The sequence below is a fragment of the Hetaerina americana genome, unplaced genomic scaffold (assembly GCF_022747635.1).
Source record: "Hetaerina americana unplaced genomic scaffold, ioHetAmer1.1.p SCAF_3, whole genome shotgun sequence".
In the NCBI taxonomy this organism is placed as follows: Eukaryota; Metazoa; Arthropoda; class Insecta; order Odonata; family Calopterygidae; genus Hetaerina; species Hetaerina americana.
Window position 1 is genome coordinate 45984217 of NW_027286874.1, and position 18836 is coordinate 46003052.

An 18836-nucleotide genomic window follows, 5' to 3' on the forward strand; every position below is an offset into this window, starting at 1 on the left:
TTTATTTTTAGTATTTTTCTTAGTAATTTTCTTCCCATAATATTCATACGGCCAAAGTTACTGTCCCCTTAATACAAGGAGATGCTGATTGACTTGAGCCTGGCTTCCTAGCAACAATGTTTTGATATTTTGACAATATGCAACAACAGTTATGCATCATAAATATGGCACAACATGCATATTCACAATTTCTGCCTTCCTTAAGCCAACAATCAGAATTTCATCAGATATTCAAGTAAAAGTTACTCTTATTCTGAAAAGTGGCTTGCACACAATATAATAATGGAACTTATGGAGGTCACGAAAACTTCTAAGGTCAGATGCTACACATTTGCAATGTCTTTAGAAGTGCTCCACCAACTTGGGAGCTATTACAGAAAAAACAAAAGAGACATTTTTAGTGGCACATAATTTATATTGAATGAAAATTTTGAAATGGATAGACAAAAGACCAGAACTTACATGGTCTAAGTAAAAAAATTACAAACATTAAAAATAACTGGCAGAAAACAAGATACAGTCCTTGATTAAATTGCTACCAAGAATGTAATATCACATAATTTAAAATAAAGAAAATTAATAAATGCATCGAGGCGCATAATGTCATCATGAGTTTTAAAAAAATCACACATTAGTGGTATTTATGATGCAAAATGTTTAAATTAAATTGTCCTACTCATAGTAAAACAACAATATCAATGACACAATAAAGAGGCATACATACTCAAGGTACACCTTCATGAGGCTCTCTAGATGCCTAACACTTCTGCTGCCCACTGCTGCTTGGCAAAGTTTGCAGAAACCTGCCATCCATGGGAATGGGTCTTGCGATCTTGGATCTCTCATCTCTGGAGAATCTCCTCTTAACTTTTCATTGTCTGTACTATGGTCAACTCCAAGAGTAGAGGAACTCAATCGACTCACCAGAGCAGACACACCTAAACATGAAAAATAAAATCTTAACATATACTATGATTGACACCACAATAAAATCACCGAAGATCGTTTTTCTTGCCCAACCGGTTAACCTTTCTTAATTACTAGGTGAATTATTCTTCCTACGTTGACACACCAATTCCGCTAGACGAGGTCAATGCCTTCAACTACCACGAATGCAATTATTATGTATTACCGCAAAACTACAATTATTATTTGTTACCGCAAAACTACAATTATTATTTGTTACCGCAAATAACTTTGACACAATTTACACGTAACATATTGCTTAAAAAATTCAAGGTGGTTAGTTTTAAAAAAGGGCAACAGGAAAAAGAATAAGACCTCCGTCTGATGAAGCGATCCAAGCGATCAAAAATGTTTAAGTTATTTGAAAGTCCGTTTTATAGGTGTTATTTATATTTAAATCGTTTTTTGATTATATTGCTATCGCTGCTCTCATACAAACACACGTTGTTATCATGCATAATATTCTAATATCATTCGATAATAGAAATCCGGCTTGCAAGAGAGCAAAAACTAAAACTAATATTGAAAACGGTTTACTCATGCCATCTTAAAAAGATCAAAAGCGTACAAAGACATTTTGTGTACATACGGCGTGAGCACTGCGTTACATTACACATGGCCAAGTGGGAAGATTTATCGACTATTGACCCCTGATAACTTCTACGTTAATTGCAAAATATATCGAAATACAAAACACGATCCAGGGAAGCAAATGCATAACAAGAGAGGCAGTGGACCAGAAACTACAAAATTTTAAGTGCAAATGACAGTACTATGTTTACATGATGAGGAAACTTATTACTAACGACTACAGTTCGACGAGTCAATATTTACAAAACGTTTCCAGAATCTAATGCATTCTTAAAATTGGATAATTATTACGATAATGACATTACGGCATATAAACAACAACAAGAGTAGCAGCGCCATATACGCATGTGTATATATTTTTATGAACCGATGGGAAGGTCAGTTGGGTTACGGAAGATAATAATGATAACGCATTTATTGTGTCACTATGCTTCACTTGATGAATCAACTAGAAACTGTGGCACTCGAAATACAAACTCCGTACACTAATTTAAAATTAAGCAAATAAAGAAAACGTTTCAGGCACACAAGTGTTTTTACTACAAAAACGAATGGATATAAAGGTATATTATTTCAAGTGGAAATAAAAATTGCAAGCTATATACCGCGTGCCACTATCGTGTTCATCTCACTCACTATCGCAGCTAACAACACGAGTGAAACTAATGAATAACAATGAAACGAATACAAGATTGCCTGTGGATAATGGCTGTACTTACCTGATCTGCTCTCCTCGGATAGTCTGAAGTTGTCCTGAGTAATGGACACTCGGGACTCTTGCGAATGTGTCATGCTGCCAGTCTACGAAAGGAACACACACAAGATTTTAAGACTATCAAATATCATTTTCATCGATGACCAACAACGTAATAAATGAGAACTCGAAAATGGGCGAGACGATGTATATTTCCTTCACCCATTGCAGGTAGATGATCGCTTTCTCTAACGCGCATGCGCAACAAACATGAATTTTCGATATATGGATACATCGATACGTTCGTTCACCGTTGTTTTCAAAGTAAAAAAATCTGTTCAAAATAAATAATCTAATTTTGATCAATATGAAGCATTACATTAGAAGAAACAATCAATCGAAAGACAGCTGTTTCATTGCATTTAGGGACAATCAACCCTTGCCTTCAATTAAGGTGCAGGCTTTTGCTACATTGTTATAGGGGTATTGTCATCAGCTGTTCATTAGAATTTAGCTATTCATTAATTATTTATTTTCGGTTAACATGTTTTCATTGAGAAACAGAGTAAATTGTTCCATTCCGATTCAGTAACATTAATGATTTCTACTGAAATGTAACGAGGACAGTTCGATATAACAACGAAGCAAGCGCAATTCAAAATGCCGAGTGATCGAAAACTAGGTTACCGGAAAATTACACAGATAACTAATTAAATCCGATATAATAATGTAAGTGCTAATTCTGACTACATATTTTATTCTGTGGCAGTCTCAACCATTGGGAAGGTTATTGCTTGCAATAAGTGGTATTGATGTAACAAATAAATTTATTCCAGCGCTCTAATGTAGAAAGCGATGGGCATTTTTTGAAAGAGTCGAATTCCATAGCTTTTAGTAATTACGCTATAAATGACACAAAATGGAAGAAACGAACCTACAATTTGAGGCTATATAAATGAATCAACAAGTTATTAAAAAACTACAGATTATCCAAAATATGTATTAACATTCCACATTCCTATTTTATGATTTATATTCAATACGTTATGACACAACATGAAGTACTCCGGATCACCGTATTACATTCTCACAGACCAACATGCTAAAATTACACATTTATGCGTATCGCTTATATTTATTGTACACAAAACCATAAATGATTTAAGCTAATTCTATTAACAACCTGGGTAGAACGTTAGCAAACCTAAAGTAAACCACAATTGAAAAATTGTATTTCACGGTTTTGCATTGATAATTATTATTTTTCTACTAATTGTTAATGCCATGATTATTACGTTGGTTTCAGCTGTTTCTGTATTCTCTACTTCGTAACTGAAAATTGATTCATTTTTATGACATTAATTTGATGCCTTTATGCAATATAACAGAGCACAATGTTCACTGAATATTACATATATTACTTTATAATAGTTAATTCCTTTCAGAAGCACAAATTGCACAAAAACTATCGTCATATTTTCTATGAAGCAACTAAGATTGAGGCTTTGTTATAAAACAAGTTTAATGAAATGCTAGTATAAGGGTTGAAATTGTCTCATTTCTTTTGCTTTTAATAGAAGTATTTAGGGGGGGGGGAAGGCAACCAACAGCTGAGGTCATTTGCGCCATTAGAGATGGACAGGAAAAGATGAATGGTGGAGAGAAACCCGGAATCAATATTAGCCTACTCTTAACCAAAGGCACCAAGGGATCTGCAGCTTAATGTCTAATCCCACTGATGGCATACTCACTCAAAGCACCCTCAACATAGCACCTCAACTAGATATCAAGATACCACTGAAAAATATTCTAAAATGTCATAGGGCAAAATAATTTTGTAAGCTCAAACTTTTGAATTTCAAATTGTTCCCGGAGTGCAAGGTTTAATGGATTTCTACTCTTTCCAACTTTGAAGCTAGCTCACAGAAAAATGCCAATTCTCCCCATCACACGCAAGGGAAATCCAAACTTCTAATCAAGTGAATACAGAGAAATACAACCAGCTTCCTGTATGTTTTAGCATCTTGAAATAGTGACAACTTCTCACCTCAACAATCCCCATTTACCTTGGAATATGAAATTATCCAATCTAGTGAAATCACACATTTAAAAGCGAACTACAAGGTAAAATACAGAGTTCCTATGAACCACACACCTTGATTTATCCTCAGTATATTCATTTATGCTCCATTACAAAAAACTTCCTAATCAAGAGATTTCAAAAATAATTACAAGGCAATAACTGAAATCATTAATTTCAAACAATTGGGTTTCAAAGATTTTCAAAATCCAAAGATTATACCTCCAATGCAAGAGTCAAGTAAGCAACACTGAGCTAAGTATGAAAACCAAAATAATGTCTGAAGCTAATTCAAACCACAAGAGTGGAAATCAAGGCCACATTACAAAAACTGGCAACAATGAGAGGATAATGCTAGTGGGAGGTACAAATAAGAGACAGAGGGCAAAGGTGGAAACCTTTCCATGAGGAATGATTGAGCGAATGCTGCGCAGTTAGCTGAAATGGAAAATCTAGCAGGGCTTTTAAAAACCAATCCTATTAGTGATAACGTTTGATGTTTAAAATATGACACATTATCACACAATATTCTTTCTTACTAGCAAGTTCTATTATGTGTTTCAATAAAAGTTACTGTCACAGCATCTCCTACAGTTTCTTGGAATTTAGCAAGTTCTATGCTTTTGATGCCATCTTCAGATATGTGCTATGCGAATTTAACTGATGTAATACGGTTTAATTTAGAGAAAACAACAAAAAAACTATATATATATTAGATTCGCTGCTCACAGTGCCTCTGGGTTAGTATGCTAGAACTAGGAAGTTCATTGCTTTTGCTGCAGCCAATAGATATGCGTAATGTGAACTTAACTGATGTAATACACTTCACAAAAGAAGTCTCTTCACAAAATCTTTCACTCATAAAAGATCTACTTACACCTAAGTTTAAGCTTTTATTGAAGGAAAAGTTTCAGCCATCTTTCCATACAATGAAGTAGAAATCCAAACAAGAAAAGCCTGATACTTAGGATAGGATGCGAAGCACCTCGCTTCACATGTGTGAAGATCACACAGGGCAGGTAGAACACAAAGTTCAAGACTTTCAGAAATTAAATCTTGCCATTATTACCATTTTCACATATATTGATGACTGGCCCTTCAAGCATGCCCTGAACTGACCAGGTAGCTCTACGGCTTGCAGTTGTGGCCTCATCTCAAGAGTGTGATTATGAAACAATGCTGCCACATGCACTTGATATAGGATCCATATGGCGGCACACTGCCATTCTATTACATCCGTAAGAATCTATAGAGGTCTCACGAGGAAAAACCTTTTGCACATGTTGAGTTTCCTGCACTCCTGTTTCAAACCTGCAGTGGGTCCATCTTTCACTGCAATCGCTTCCATTCAAAGGAATGAGTACATGAGCAAGACGTCTCCAATAGGGAGCAAAATGTACACCATAGTGATAACCCCAGGGGAAGGAGTGGAGGAAGAAACAAGTGATAACACGAAGACGAAGGCACTAAAAATATTAAACCCCTAAAAGCATCGTATTAAAATCAAAGGAATCACTAAGACGAAGAACAAAACTATAAAAATTGAGTCCAAAAACAAAAACATCGAAGAGAAACTGAAGAATTGCATAGGATTTGCCGATAATAACCTACTGACAAGGAAACTGGTTAAGGTTCTCCCAGGAATGGCATTATATGCTGCTAAATCAAGCATAACACCAGAGGAGATAACTTCAGGCGTCACTTTGTGGAAACGATACAAATTGCAAAAGAAACACTTGGTTTTTCCACATAAAATATTTATTCACGACCTAGGTTTCGACGCTCAGGGTCATCATCAGGTGATGACGCTGATGGGGTTCACCTGATGATGACGCTGAGCTCGAAACCTAGGTCGTGAATAAATATTTAATGTGGAAAAACCAAGTGTTTCTTTTGCAATAACACCAGAGGATCTTGAGGAAGGTTTCAGGAACCAAAATGACCTATCGGCAGATAACCATGTGAAAGCATCGTTTAAATTTGGGAAAAGAGATGAACAAACAGCAAACTGGGTATTTGAGGTAGACCCCAATAGCAGGAAGAAGTTGCTAATAGAGAAAGAACTTTCATTGAGTTTAGCTCGTACAGAGTGAAGGACTTCACTTTAGCAACGAGGTGCTTCAGTGCCAAAAGTTCAGGCACACTGCCAAAAAACGCCATGCAGACCAATATGATTGCAACCATTGCTCCGGAAACCAAGATTCCAGGAAATGCGGCTCTTTAGAAAAACCACTGTGCTGTATTAATTGCAAGAAAGCAGACATGAAAGATTGCCCCCACAAAACTAGTGACAAGAAATGCCCTTGCCTAAAGTAGGCACTGGAACAAATCCTAGAGCTAATTGATGATGTGGACTAAAAATCACATCATAAAAATAGGGTAAATCAATCTTCAACAGGCAAAGGTGAATTACTAATGAATTGAGAAAAATAGCAATGGATCCAGGGCTAGATATTATATTGACTCAGGAACCATATGGGTACAGCAACAGTTATGAAAGCAAATGGAAAATCCAGAGATTCAGAGCGCAAACGCGCCTTACACCAGCAAATGCCAAAAATAAATTCTTTTTGCAAGCATCATTGTCTTTAACAAATGTTATGATTTCTTGAGTTTTGAGCACTATACAACAAACCACTTTGCAGCTGCGGGAATTCGGGCTGATAGGAAATCACTGATTCAGATTTCCAGGATTTATTCCACCATTGGAGGACATTACAGAATTAAAGAGCCTGATACATAAATAAAAAGGAAGGATACTAGTCACAATAGACTCTAATGTAAAAAACATAATTAATATTGTTCAGTAAGAAAATCAATGACCAAGGAAGGGCATTAATAGCATCAGAACATCTGTATATATTAAACAAGCCAGGACAACCGAACACATTTAGTTCGACAATGGCCTGCTCAAATATAAACCTAACCATCAGTAACTCAGCATTAATGTGAGACATGTACAGAAGGGAGTTACATGCAAAACTATTCATCAGCGATCAAAGATTAGTCACATACCAGATTGGTATGACAACAGAAAACGACAACTGCCATCAAGGAAGATTAAATATCGGTGCAGCAAACTGGAGATTATTACAGAGCACTTGGTACAAATGTGAATTTTTGCCATGGGATCCAAGCAATAACAACATTCATGCTCGAGTGAGATCACTTATGGAAGCACTGCAAGGTTACGCTCCAGCCCCTATCTCTCTGACCAGAAAATTACGAAACGAAACAATGTGGTGGAATGAGCAATTTAACAGGCTTAAGATAAATTGTAGAAGTTTACAGAGAACCTACCAGAAAAGTATTAGCCACGAAGAGCATAAAATTAACAAAAGAATATCCTTAGAGGCAAGGAGAACTATCAACAACAAGTGCAAAAAACGAAGGAAAATAGCTGGGAGAAATTCTTGAGGTAAAATATTAAGGAAAACCCCTAGGGGTTAATATATAGAATGGCCAGAGAAAAATTTAAAATCCCACCAATATACTCGGCTAAGACCAATGCCAAAGGGGAGAAATTCTATTCCTGGATGAAACCATTTCCAACATCAACACACTAGTACCAGATGATTCAGCAGAAAGTGCAACTGAAGAACAGGAAGTAATTAGGAGTGAGGCTAACTGCTCTTGCCTGCAAAATATGAAGATATCACCGATGAGGAAGTTAGAACTGCAATTAAAGAGATAAAAATAAGAAATACCCCAGGCATTGATGGCATAAACACTGAATTGATCAAAGCAGCTGAATCGGTTATCCTCAACTACTTAACTAGATTGCTACAGGGCTGTTGCAGAAACAAATACTCTCCTGCAGCATGGAAAAAGGTTGTCCTATGCACCATCTTGAAATAAAAAAAAAAGACCCTTGTGATCCTTAGGCAGACAGATCCATAACACTACACCCAAAATGAGGAAAATGTTGGAAAGAATCATCAAAATGAAAATTGAGGAAGCAGGTGGTGAGAAGGATATACTTCACAAAAGTCGATTTAAATTCCAGAGGCAGAACCACCACAGCCGCTGCAATGAAACTGCTGCTAGAAATCAAAAATCCTAAATATAAGTTTACATATAAAGTGGCTTTATTCATAAACTATTGTACCTGATGATGCCGCAAGTCGGTGAAACATGTTGTACCGTATAATAAAATCTGTGGAAAAGTATGAGTCTTTCTTTCTATTTCAATAATGGATAAACTATTCGATTCGATTCCTCATAGTGGCCCCATTACATAAACTAACTCAAAAGTTAAAAAATCCCAGAATCAACAGTAGAACTTTTTAAAAATTATTTCTTGAATAGAACAACCAAAATACAACTAAATAAATTGGAAGCTAAAAAGAACATTACAAACAGGACGCCACAGGGATCCACACTCGGTCCTTGTCTTTGGAACATTGCCATGAATGAATTTCTGAATCAACTCCTTCCTGAAAACTGCAGATGGATGGCCTACTCCGATGACATTGTGATCACAATGCCTGCATATTCCAGGAGGGAAATAGAAAACATCGCAAAGGAATGTTGCCATATATTGGAGTCATGGGAGTGGAAAAATAAAATTAAAAATTTGCATTAATAAGACCAAATATGTCGTGTTTGGGAAAAAATTGCTACAAAACCCAACTATAAAAATCTGTGGTCAAAACATTGAAAGAGCCACCACATTTAGATACCTGGGCATTGAATTTGATGACAGACTAACATTCCGAGAGCACTCAAATTAACTACGCAGCAGGTAAGGTCAAGAAAATATTTGAAAACTTAAGATGGCTGCACAGAAACAGATTTGGCATCACCACAATTAGCCTAAGAACTATATACAATGGAGTCACCATCCCAATATTGGCATACAGCTGTGAGATGTAGGGAGAGAGGCGAAATTACAGCAGAATCCAGGGCAACTGTTGTAGGCCCAAAGATCTGGCCTAATTGCAATATTCAGGTGCTACAATACGGTCATTAATGAAGCTCTCCAAATAATAACTGGGATACAGCCAATAATATTCTCAACAGAGGAAAGAAGACTCAAGTCACGGATGAGGCAGATGGAAGAGGCTACTCAAAGAGATGTAACTTTGTCTCCAACTGAATAATGAAGCAGGAACAGGAGGGTTAAAGGAGAGCATTTCCTGGAGAAATGGGAACGGAAAATATTAAAAAACGGGAAAATAACCAGACCAGAGAATTCCTACCTAGCGTGTAGGAAATAATGAGGCTCAACTTTAAAACTTACAAAGAAATTATGCAAATTATAACAGTACACGGGTAGCTTAGATCATACCTCAAGAAAATAGGGACAAAAAAAGAGGGAATATGTGAATGCACGATGGAGGAGGACACAGCAATACACAGAGTCCTTTATTGCCCAATTTATGCCGAGAAAAGATGCAAACTGGAAGCTATCCTTGGATATTTGCATTACATTCAACAAATTGGGAAATATCTACATGAGGAACCGATTACAAAAATATTGGATGGATTTACCAACAAACGATTAAGTGGGAACGGGAAGAATGACGGACAGGAATGGCATGTCACTTATATTTTGTAAAAAATTAACAAAATAAAAAAAACACAAAAATCAAATCAAACAAAATCAAGTTAACCATTATAGGTATACATTTCATGTCAGGGACTTATCTTTGTCTTATTTGAGTCTTCATTGGTTGCTCAGGGATGCTGCATCAATGATTCATAAGTGGGCATTTCAATGCAAGTACTACATTTTTTACTTTCTCATGTTAAACACAATGGTTATAAACAAACTTTATAGCCATGAAATTTTTGATTACCAGGTCGATCAGACAGAACACAGCATAAATCCAATGATTTTTACTCAAATAGAGTAAAGTGGTATGCATATTACAATGAAGACCAAGCAAACAAAGAAACAGGAGATTTGGTAAGAAAGCAGGCAGAATCATAAATTTAACACACAGCAGTCTGGGGGTATGGGTGAATTTTCCAGAGGTTAGACCCGGACTATGAGGTGCCGTAATTGAATAACCAGACTAGAGCTGCTGCCAGTGAATAGTGAGCTCACCCTGGCAGGTGTGAACAAGTCTGTACCTGTTGATGCTTCCTCGATCCTAAGCTTGATGGGCATGGTTGTATGCCCTTCAGTCTTGCTGCAGCAATCTCCCATTCAAGTCTTTGCACTAATATCTTGTTGCAAAAATGAAGAGAAATCAAATGAAGCAACAAGTTAACCTTAAGTTTCTTATGAAAGAGGGGAAAACTGGCACAGAAGCTCATTCCATGTTAAAGAAAGTGAATGCTTATTAAGCACACAAGTTTTTGAGTGGTTTAAAAGGTTTAAGGAGGTATGCCAAACAACTGAAGATGATCCATACCCTGGATGACCCTCAACATCAAAATTGGACGATAGCATCCAAAAAATTGGTAGATTAATCTGTGAAAATCATTGTCTGAGCATCCAAACTCTCGCTGATTAACAAAGCATGTGTCCAACAGACTTTGAATGAATCTTCTAACATGCATGAAGTTTACACAAAAATGATGCTAAAACTTCTCACTCAGGAGCAAAAGAAATCAAAACCTCCAAGGAATCCCAAACTGACCACGGTAAAATAAAACAAAAATCGAGGAAATGAAAATTCAACAACATGTTAGCTGTTCTTATTTGACGGGCACGAAATCGTCTACATTCACTGGGTCCCCAAAGGTCAGAGTCACTGAAGATTATTATGATGAGGTTCTGACTGCCCTTTATGAATAAAGTGAGCAGACAAAGGAATGATTTTTGGAAGAGCAATTCCTGGATGCTTCACCAAGATAATGCACTAGCCCATTCCACCTTGTCTAAGAAAACGCTACTCACAAAATACGGCATCACCATGTTGGACCACCCACTGTACTTATCCTACCTGCTCCCTTGGGACATCCTTTCCTAAGGTCAAATCTGAGCTTAAGGGGGACAAGATTTGACAGTGTAGTAGCGGTAAAAGCAGAAGCAACGGAGATTCACAACATCCTAACAGAAGTGGATTTTCAGCACTGCTTTGTACAGTGGAAAACTTGTACGAAGCATTGTAGGGATCAGCAGGGAGAGTACATTGAAGGCTATGAATTTTCTAACATAATTTGTGATCATTGAAATGTTTTGTGGCCTTAATTTTAATTTAATTGCCATACCTCATACTTCACATCATGGTTGGTACCAAGTCAGATCACCAGTTAAGAAACTTTCTCTTCTAGACATCCTCCTCCAAATTGCCAAATAACTAGTCCCTCAGTCCTCGAGATAACTAAAAAGGTTAAGCAATCATTTGTATAAGCAATCATTGTCGCAGACAAATAATTAATTCAAGCAAAACCTTATGTTGAACCTCTTTTGAAAAACTTCATGGCCTGTACAATGAATTCAATGGCTAGTTCATGAAAATGTTAAAAATTATACTCCCTTCTCCAAAAGTAATTTTCAGCCAATGATTTTGAATGTGATTTACCATTGAAAAGTTAGATGAGATATTATTTCAATGCAATCTTGATGAAAGAAAAATGTTTCAGTCAGTTTATTTCATACCCTGCAAGCCACCACCCAGGTGTGTTGCAGGGGGTGGTTGCACACGACTACCATTGACCCAAAACACCCTTCCCTCTTAGTATGGTTGGACAACATTATTCTGATATCTCATTGTTGATTGGAAAAATGACATCTTAAATCTACCAAATCTGCACTTAATCTATCAAATTATATTGACATGATCTTTCCCACCATAGTATGATGGGACTAATATTACTAATAACACACTTTCAACTTCATTGCTACAGATACGTCCTTCCAATTTATGCAAGAGATTCAATCGATAATTTAACCTTCGCTCCTTGAGTGATTCTTAATCTACATCCTCTAATAATTTTAAATACTACTCAGTTTGCCATTACAAATCTAGATCCTCTATGCTGCAAGCAATCCAATTAAGCAAACAATGCAACTTCATGAGGATCCCATATACAAGTGATAGCAGCATATTCTAAATGAGACCTAATGAACAAAAGATAACATTGCTATTTAACCCTTCATCACATTTCCCCAACAATCCTAATAAATCCTAATTTTTTGTTAGCTTGTCCACATATTTCCCATTTGTGTCACCCAGGAGAGAACGTGAGTAAGGGTACTGCCAAAGTATTTAATCAGGTCTACGCTTTTTGTTTTGGTGATCCTGATGCAGTGGGCATTTTGGAGGGAATGGTTTTTTTTTTCCAAAAACTCATCACTATGCACTTTTATAAGTTTACTTCTTATTGCCATTAGTTGCACCATCAAAGAGAACTTGTGCCTGCAACTAGTTTGGGTGTTGCAACATGAAAATATCTAGATGAACCAATGAAGGCAATATTATAATTATTTACAAGCAATCTATATTTCTGTATAGCCTAAATATCCACCAACATCTTTGCATAGCCTATTTCTTCTTCATTATCCTTGACCCCCATAATGCTATTTTTTTACCAAAATAATCCGAATAATCCAAAAAACTAAGATAAGATGGCCCAAGACATGCAGTTCAGGATGAGAACTAATCCCTACGATAGTCACAGTTGTAAAAGTTCTTCCTATATGAAGCATTCAAACTTGCCTTACTTGGAACATGCCTATAATGTGGACTTGCCAGTACATAATCAACTGTATTTCAGATTATATCCAGTGGGTCAACTCCTTCTTATAAGTGTCTTCCGTCAAGGTGAATGGCGAAGAAATTGACATGTCCCAATTCGCAGATTACATCACAGTAGTAGCAGAAACAGGAGGACATGTGAGCAACTCTGAATACTATAGACGAAGTAAGTAATTCGAGATTATACAATGAGCATCAACAAGAAGAGCACTAAAATCTTTGTGGGTGGGAGGGAGAAGTTGAAGGTAGATATCACAAATCAAGAAGCAAAACTAGAGCAAGTGGAATCATTCATATACCTGGGAGGCAATATAAGTTGGAATAGGAGAAGTTCAATCAACATCAAGCAAAGACTAGCTCAAGCTAAGAAGGCACTCATGCAGAAGAGGTAACTTCTATGTTAATTCACCTTGGGTTGCAAATAAGGAGGCAGTCCATGAAAACGTTTGTACGGAGTATGGCACTTCATGGATTATAGACATGAAACATTGGAAAAATGAACCAGTGAAAAAAAGAATCCTTTATAACATGGTGCTGGAGGAGAATGCTGAAGATTAAATAAACAAAGTAAGAAATGAGGAAGTCGATCCAGAGCAGAGGAAAGGACCATACTGAGAACTTAATGGCAAAAAGAACTAGATAGACTGGACACACCTTGAGGCACAATATAGTGGTTACAAGGAAAAATTGAAGGGAAGAGCCCACAAGAAAGACCAAGAGGCAAGTAAGACAGGAAAATTTATATAGGCTAGAAAACAGAAAAGTTTAAAGTGGGCTACAAAATTTACACTGAATAGAGGAGAATGGAGAGCTGCATCATTGGACTAGGATTTGAATACTGATGATAAGACTATGAAACAAATCCTGAATGGAATATTATGATGGAAAACCAGTTTTATTTGAAAAATCCTACTACTTACTGCTTGCCCCTTCTATTGCTGTTTATCCTAATTTATAAGAACAAACATTCAAAAAGAATGAAAGTAGATAAGAAAATGCGGTGAAATCAGTAGTAGTAACACTTAATCAAAGTAATATACCTAAGGCTAGTTTATAGACAAAACTCAAGTAATGCTAACCCTATTGGCAGGAGAAATTCAACTTGATGGTTGAGGGGTAGATTCCTTTCACTGAATCGCCATAAGTTCCCTAGCAAGATTGGGAAGTCAAAAAATAACACAGCTTTGGAGAAACTGAGGGTGCCCAGAGACATGAACCAAAAAGAACCAATGCCTTTTGGCCATGAGTCTAATGCTCTTCATACTGAACTACCACATCCCTAGAGCTATTTTTAAGGCATGACCAAATATTCTGAATTAATTAATTTCTGTGAATGGATTGGTGTGGTGGCTAGTTCCCATACTGGGGATCAAAAATTGAATGCTGGAATTTTCCAGAGGTATCCCAATCCCTCCTTGGGTGGAATTTGGAGATCAATTCAAGTGGAGTAGCGGGTTCATCAGATCAGATGTAAAATTGTGGACTACTAGGCATCTTTTGTTGAGTTGGCTTTTTTCAGTGCTGCGTTTCGTACCACCTTTTACCCCATTCTCTGAATATCAACCTATACCAAATTACCCACTTACCCCCGATTACACCAATGGTCTCCACGGTCAGTTGCTTCATTTTACAACTACTACCATCTCCAATTGATTAAAGGCAAAGAAGATTATATCCTTTAGATATTTGCTAATTAAAGTTAATCACTTTCACAAATATGAAAAAAAAGATCAAGGGGTGGTTTAAGTTGTCTCAGGCTTTTTTTAAGTGGACGTTTGTGTTTGCCCACTCCAATGACTCACCTCATGATATAACATTGTTCTAAGAAATTTAATCCCTGGCGTAATGTTAGAGATAGAACTAGAGATATAAATGGATGGATGCAATGCAGTTGCTAAAATTCTTCTTTTTTACCATCAGTAGCTTATTTCTTAAGTCCTTGTAGCACAGCTTTCTTGTGACAATGAATGGTATCATTGGTCACTAGTCTAAATCTCAAAGATTATGGAAGGCATGCATTACCATTCCCACTGGCAATGAACGACACATACATTGGATTTAAACTTTGATAAATAGGCTACAGGTTGTTGATACCCATGAAGTTGTTGAAAACTCATGTTACTATAATAAGGTTGATGGAGAAGCTGCAGAATTTTGGTGATTTCAAACAAGATTATCATAAAACTGCAGAAAATGGCACAAGAGCTGGCACTAAATAGACTATGACTAAAATGAGCTTCAGTGAAATAAAGAGTTAAATTGGAATAATAACTGCTTAAAAAAGTAATCAGAAAAATGTTTATATTATCATCACATGCACCTAAAAATTTGTACATTACAACTTTAATAGTGATTTATGACGCTTAAAATGATTCACTTTCAAAGCCCTTCTTTGGCTTTCCTCCTGAAATGTATCAAACGCAAAAATGAACCTGGTGCAAATGGAACAGTCATTTCAGCTTTAAGTTTTAGAGACCATGTAAGCATGCCGTAGTAATACAAGGGGTAAGTATACAACTTTTCTTTATAAAAAAATTCATAATTAGCATTTAACGCCAACAAACATAAAAATGGCAGGAAGATCCTGGGCATAATCAGCTTGGGTCACAAAATTAGTGAACACTAAGCACAAAAACTTCCATTTCGTACTCCTTTTTTACAAAATTCAATGGATAGCATTATCTCGATTGGCAAAGCAAAATGAGAAACTTAGGATTACAATAAAAGGTAATATCAATTTTAAGAACACAAGAGGATTGGCCTTAGGGTAAAAAACTATTTAAACGGCCTTGTTGCGTAATAAAACATTGTAATAAGAATATATTTTACCCTGTCGCTACAATCCCGCCAACAAAAGTTCGAACGCAGTACCTACTCCTGAATTGGGTTAGGTGAATAAATCACTTAATAAAACACAACGAAACACTTAAGACGATTATGCCTGGCAGAGAGCCAATAAAGTATCATGCCTGAACTACCAATTATAATCTAAATACACCAACACAATTCAAAATCCTAGATTTATATATACTTATAGACGAGTGGAATGGTATGAAATTATGACAAGCGCCCGCAACGCAAAAGCCGAGACAATAACACCGATCGAAAAACTCCAAGAATATTACACACCAAAACGAAAATTGGTACCCCAGATAAAAACCTAAATGAATTTATTTATTTTTCTTCAAACTCATTCTAAATATTTGGTGATCATAATGACTGAATTGTATCGACCTCAACCCTCATGTTTACACTTCCAGAATCGAAGGTAATATGACGAACATGTTGTGACGATTCTAAGTGTTGCGCATTATATTTCGTTTACAACAATTCAATAAAAAAATGCACTTCAATGAACTGTGTAACATTCTTTTCACATTTAACAACACTGAAACTGGAAAATAATCTACGTTACCTTTCTGGGCCTTGCCGATGACGAGCATGACCGTAACAGCCTGGCGGGAGTGTTTACTTGTGGTGCCTATAGTGGAAATCGACTGCTTTTTCATGAAATCACTAAATGCTATAAACCTATGGCTGATTTTTATTTTTGATTATGAAATTCGGACGCATGGCAAGTTTAGAAATAACAATAATTACTGTATTTTAAATTTTGAATTCCACAATCGTTAGTCAACTTTTTCACCAATGCTGATATGAGAAATTCATGCAAATAAATTTGAGATAACTTTCCACCATTGCGAGATATCCTTTGCACATAGTGAATATTCACAATAGCGAGAAACGGAGATGTTACCAAATTATGAGAGAATCTTCGGCCAATCATTTCTGAAAAAAGAGAATATTTCTTGTCGCAGATTAATGTAAATTCGTCATTCATCCGTAAACACTGACACACAAGAAACTGAAAGTTTCTACCAAAGTAACGGTACGCCCAGCAGTGGTGTTGTTTCAGTATTGTGGCATAGTTATCCTAGGAATCGCATCAAAAATACAATTAATATGAGGGAAACTAATATCATTTACAATTGGCCATCATTTGAGGTCCTCATAACAAAAATGGCCTGTCTAACATTTGTGTATGGGTTGCCATTTTATGCAGTATATTTCGCTCAATGATATCTAATTATAATAATTAAGGTATTTGCAAGAAATAATGAATTCATGGTTCTCAATGAAGATAAAATGTAACTGTGGTATTATCTTTTTAAAGTTAGGACAACAACATTTATAGTTGGAAGAAGTAAAGACATGACATAGAGGTAAGCGTGCAGAAGGCCAGTCTTCATACCTTGGCTAGATCCATGCTGATATCTTGTTCAGATACCAGGTCAAATTTTAGCAAGCGCCAAGTTAGATAAACTTAAACAGCAGAATGGCTATGGAAAAACGAGTGGAAGAGAAAAGGTTTTTAATGGGTTATCATATTTAGGCATCTTAATAGTTTTTATAATTGGGCAGAAGATACCTTTGTACTGTAACTCGAGCCATTTTCCATATCGAATCATGTTCCATATCAAAATTTTTTACTATTGCTTTTTAAGTATCTCCTTAATCAGCGTCTATTTATATACAATTAAAATGGTTTCATTTTATGCTAGCTCACCTATCATATGGGGTGTCGTTAGTGTCCCATATAGTTTTCCTCGGTGGCAGAGGAAGGTTGACCTGTGGAGTTTTACTGTTATCGAAACTTGGTTATAAAGCTATTTAAATACAATTCCATTATAAAATCATGGCGCTTGAGCCGTAAACTGCAAAATCCCAAAAGCACTCAACAGATTGTCTGAATTCTAGAGACGAGTACGGACGACACGGATCCTCGAATTTCAGAGATCACAGAAATGTGAGACGGCTTGGCGCGCTCGGCTTTGACAGACGTAAGTGATGGTCACCACCAACAGGGGCCATGAAAGAACTCCTAAAAATGTCAGCCAACTTGAAAAGGTGTGGAAAAAATTATGACGTAAAAGGAATTTATCGTCTTTGCTATGATGATCAGAGTCGGATTTGTAAGGGGGCAAAAGTGGCAACTACCGCATTTCCCCTTTCCAGATGGACCACCCTCGTTGCAATATTTTAATAATACTATACTCACAAAATAAACATTCTCTTAAAATGTCCTCTGTCATTTTATCGGGTCGGGACAATTACCTACTGATCGAAAAACTAATTTACTCTGCTAGCTTAAAAATTAGTTCACCACAAGCGAATAAAAATGCATAAATCACCAAAAATGGAGCACAAAAATCGTTCACAAATAATTTGAATTTCAATAATGTTTCCCTGAGATCGACATATCAGGGGTTGCATATTAATAAGAACATGTTTGGCGATACTCCAGCCTAAACATATTCTTGAACACCACCAAGAGGGCGCCCGCCACCAGATTAACAGCACTGGCTATGTTGTTTAATTATTTTAGATCAGAATTGCACATACCATCCGAAAGCAAGATACTGCTCGCGGTGGAATTGTCTGCCCGATGGCTGAATTACACTCTGACTTTTAGAATAAAAAGAGAAAACTATTTAGTTCATCATGCTTTGCTTTAATGCCTTGTTGGTTTATTATCTCCGTTACAAATACAAACCAAAGTAGCACATTTCGCAAATTTGGATTTTGAAGAAGAATATTTGTCTCTGGACCGAGAAGCCACTTCAAAATCTTTCTCCATCTCAGAGGCTTGTATCCAAAAAATTTCGAAAACATTGATTCCTCCCCCATGAGCACAATTGGCTAACATGAGTCCAGGTTTGTGATCATAGTAAAGTGGGCCCTGTGGACAGAGGGGAAACGTCATCTTGCTTGTGCATACTATGCCTGCTCGGGCCCTGAGATATTTATTTCACTTGCAATGTCGCTCTAATAATGATAAGGAAGCTGCAAT

The 18836-nt window shown here is 36.5% G+C and overlaps 1 protein-coding gene across 5 annotated transcripts in view; it reads right to left on the reverse strand.

The window, feature by feature from the left end:
* The window catches only part of LOC139690951 (uncharacterized), a 100989-nt gene that overhangs the window by 72348 nt on the left and 9805 nt on the right, over positions 1–18836 (reverse strand). For 3 of the 5 annotated variants that reach the window (XR_011701539.1, XM_071588605.1, XM_071588604.1), the window contains exons 3-4: positions 2277–2358; positions 725–938 (exon numbers count right to left, since the gene is read on the reverse strand). Coding sequence is in view for 4 of the 5 variants with exons in the window: in XM_071588605.1 (XP_071444706.1) it covers positions 725–938; positions 2277–2358 (296 nt within the window). In the remaining variant the exon portion in view is untranslated. Of the gene's footprint in view, positions 1–724; positions 939–2276; positions 2359–11495; positions 11576–16400; positions 16490–18836 lie in introns of those variants that run through there. The other 2 variants (XM_071588607.1, XM_071588608.1) reach the window with 2 other exon arrangements.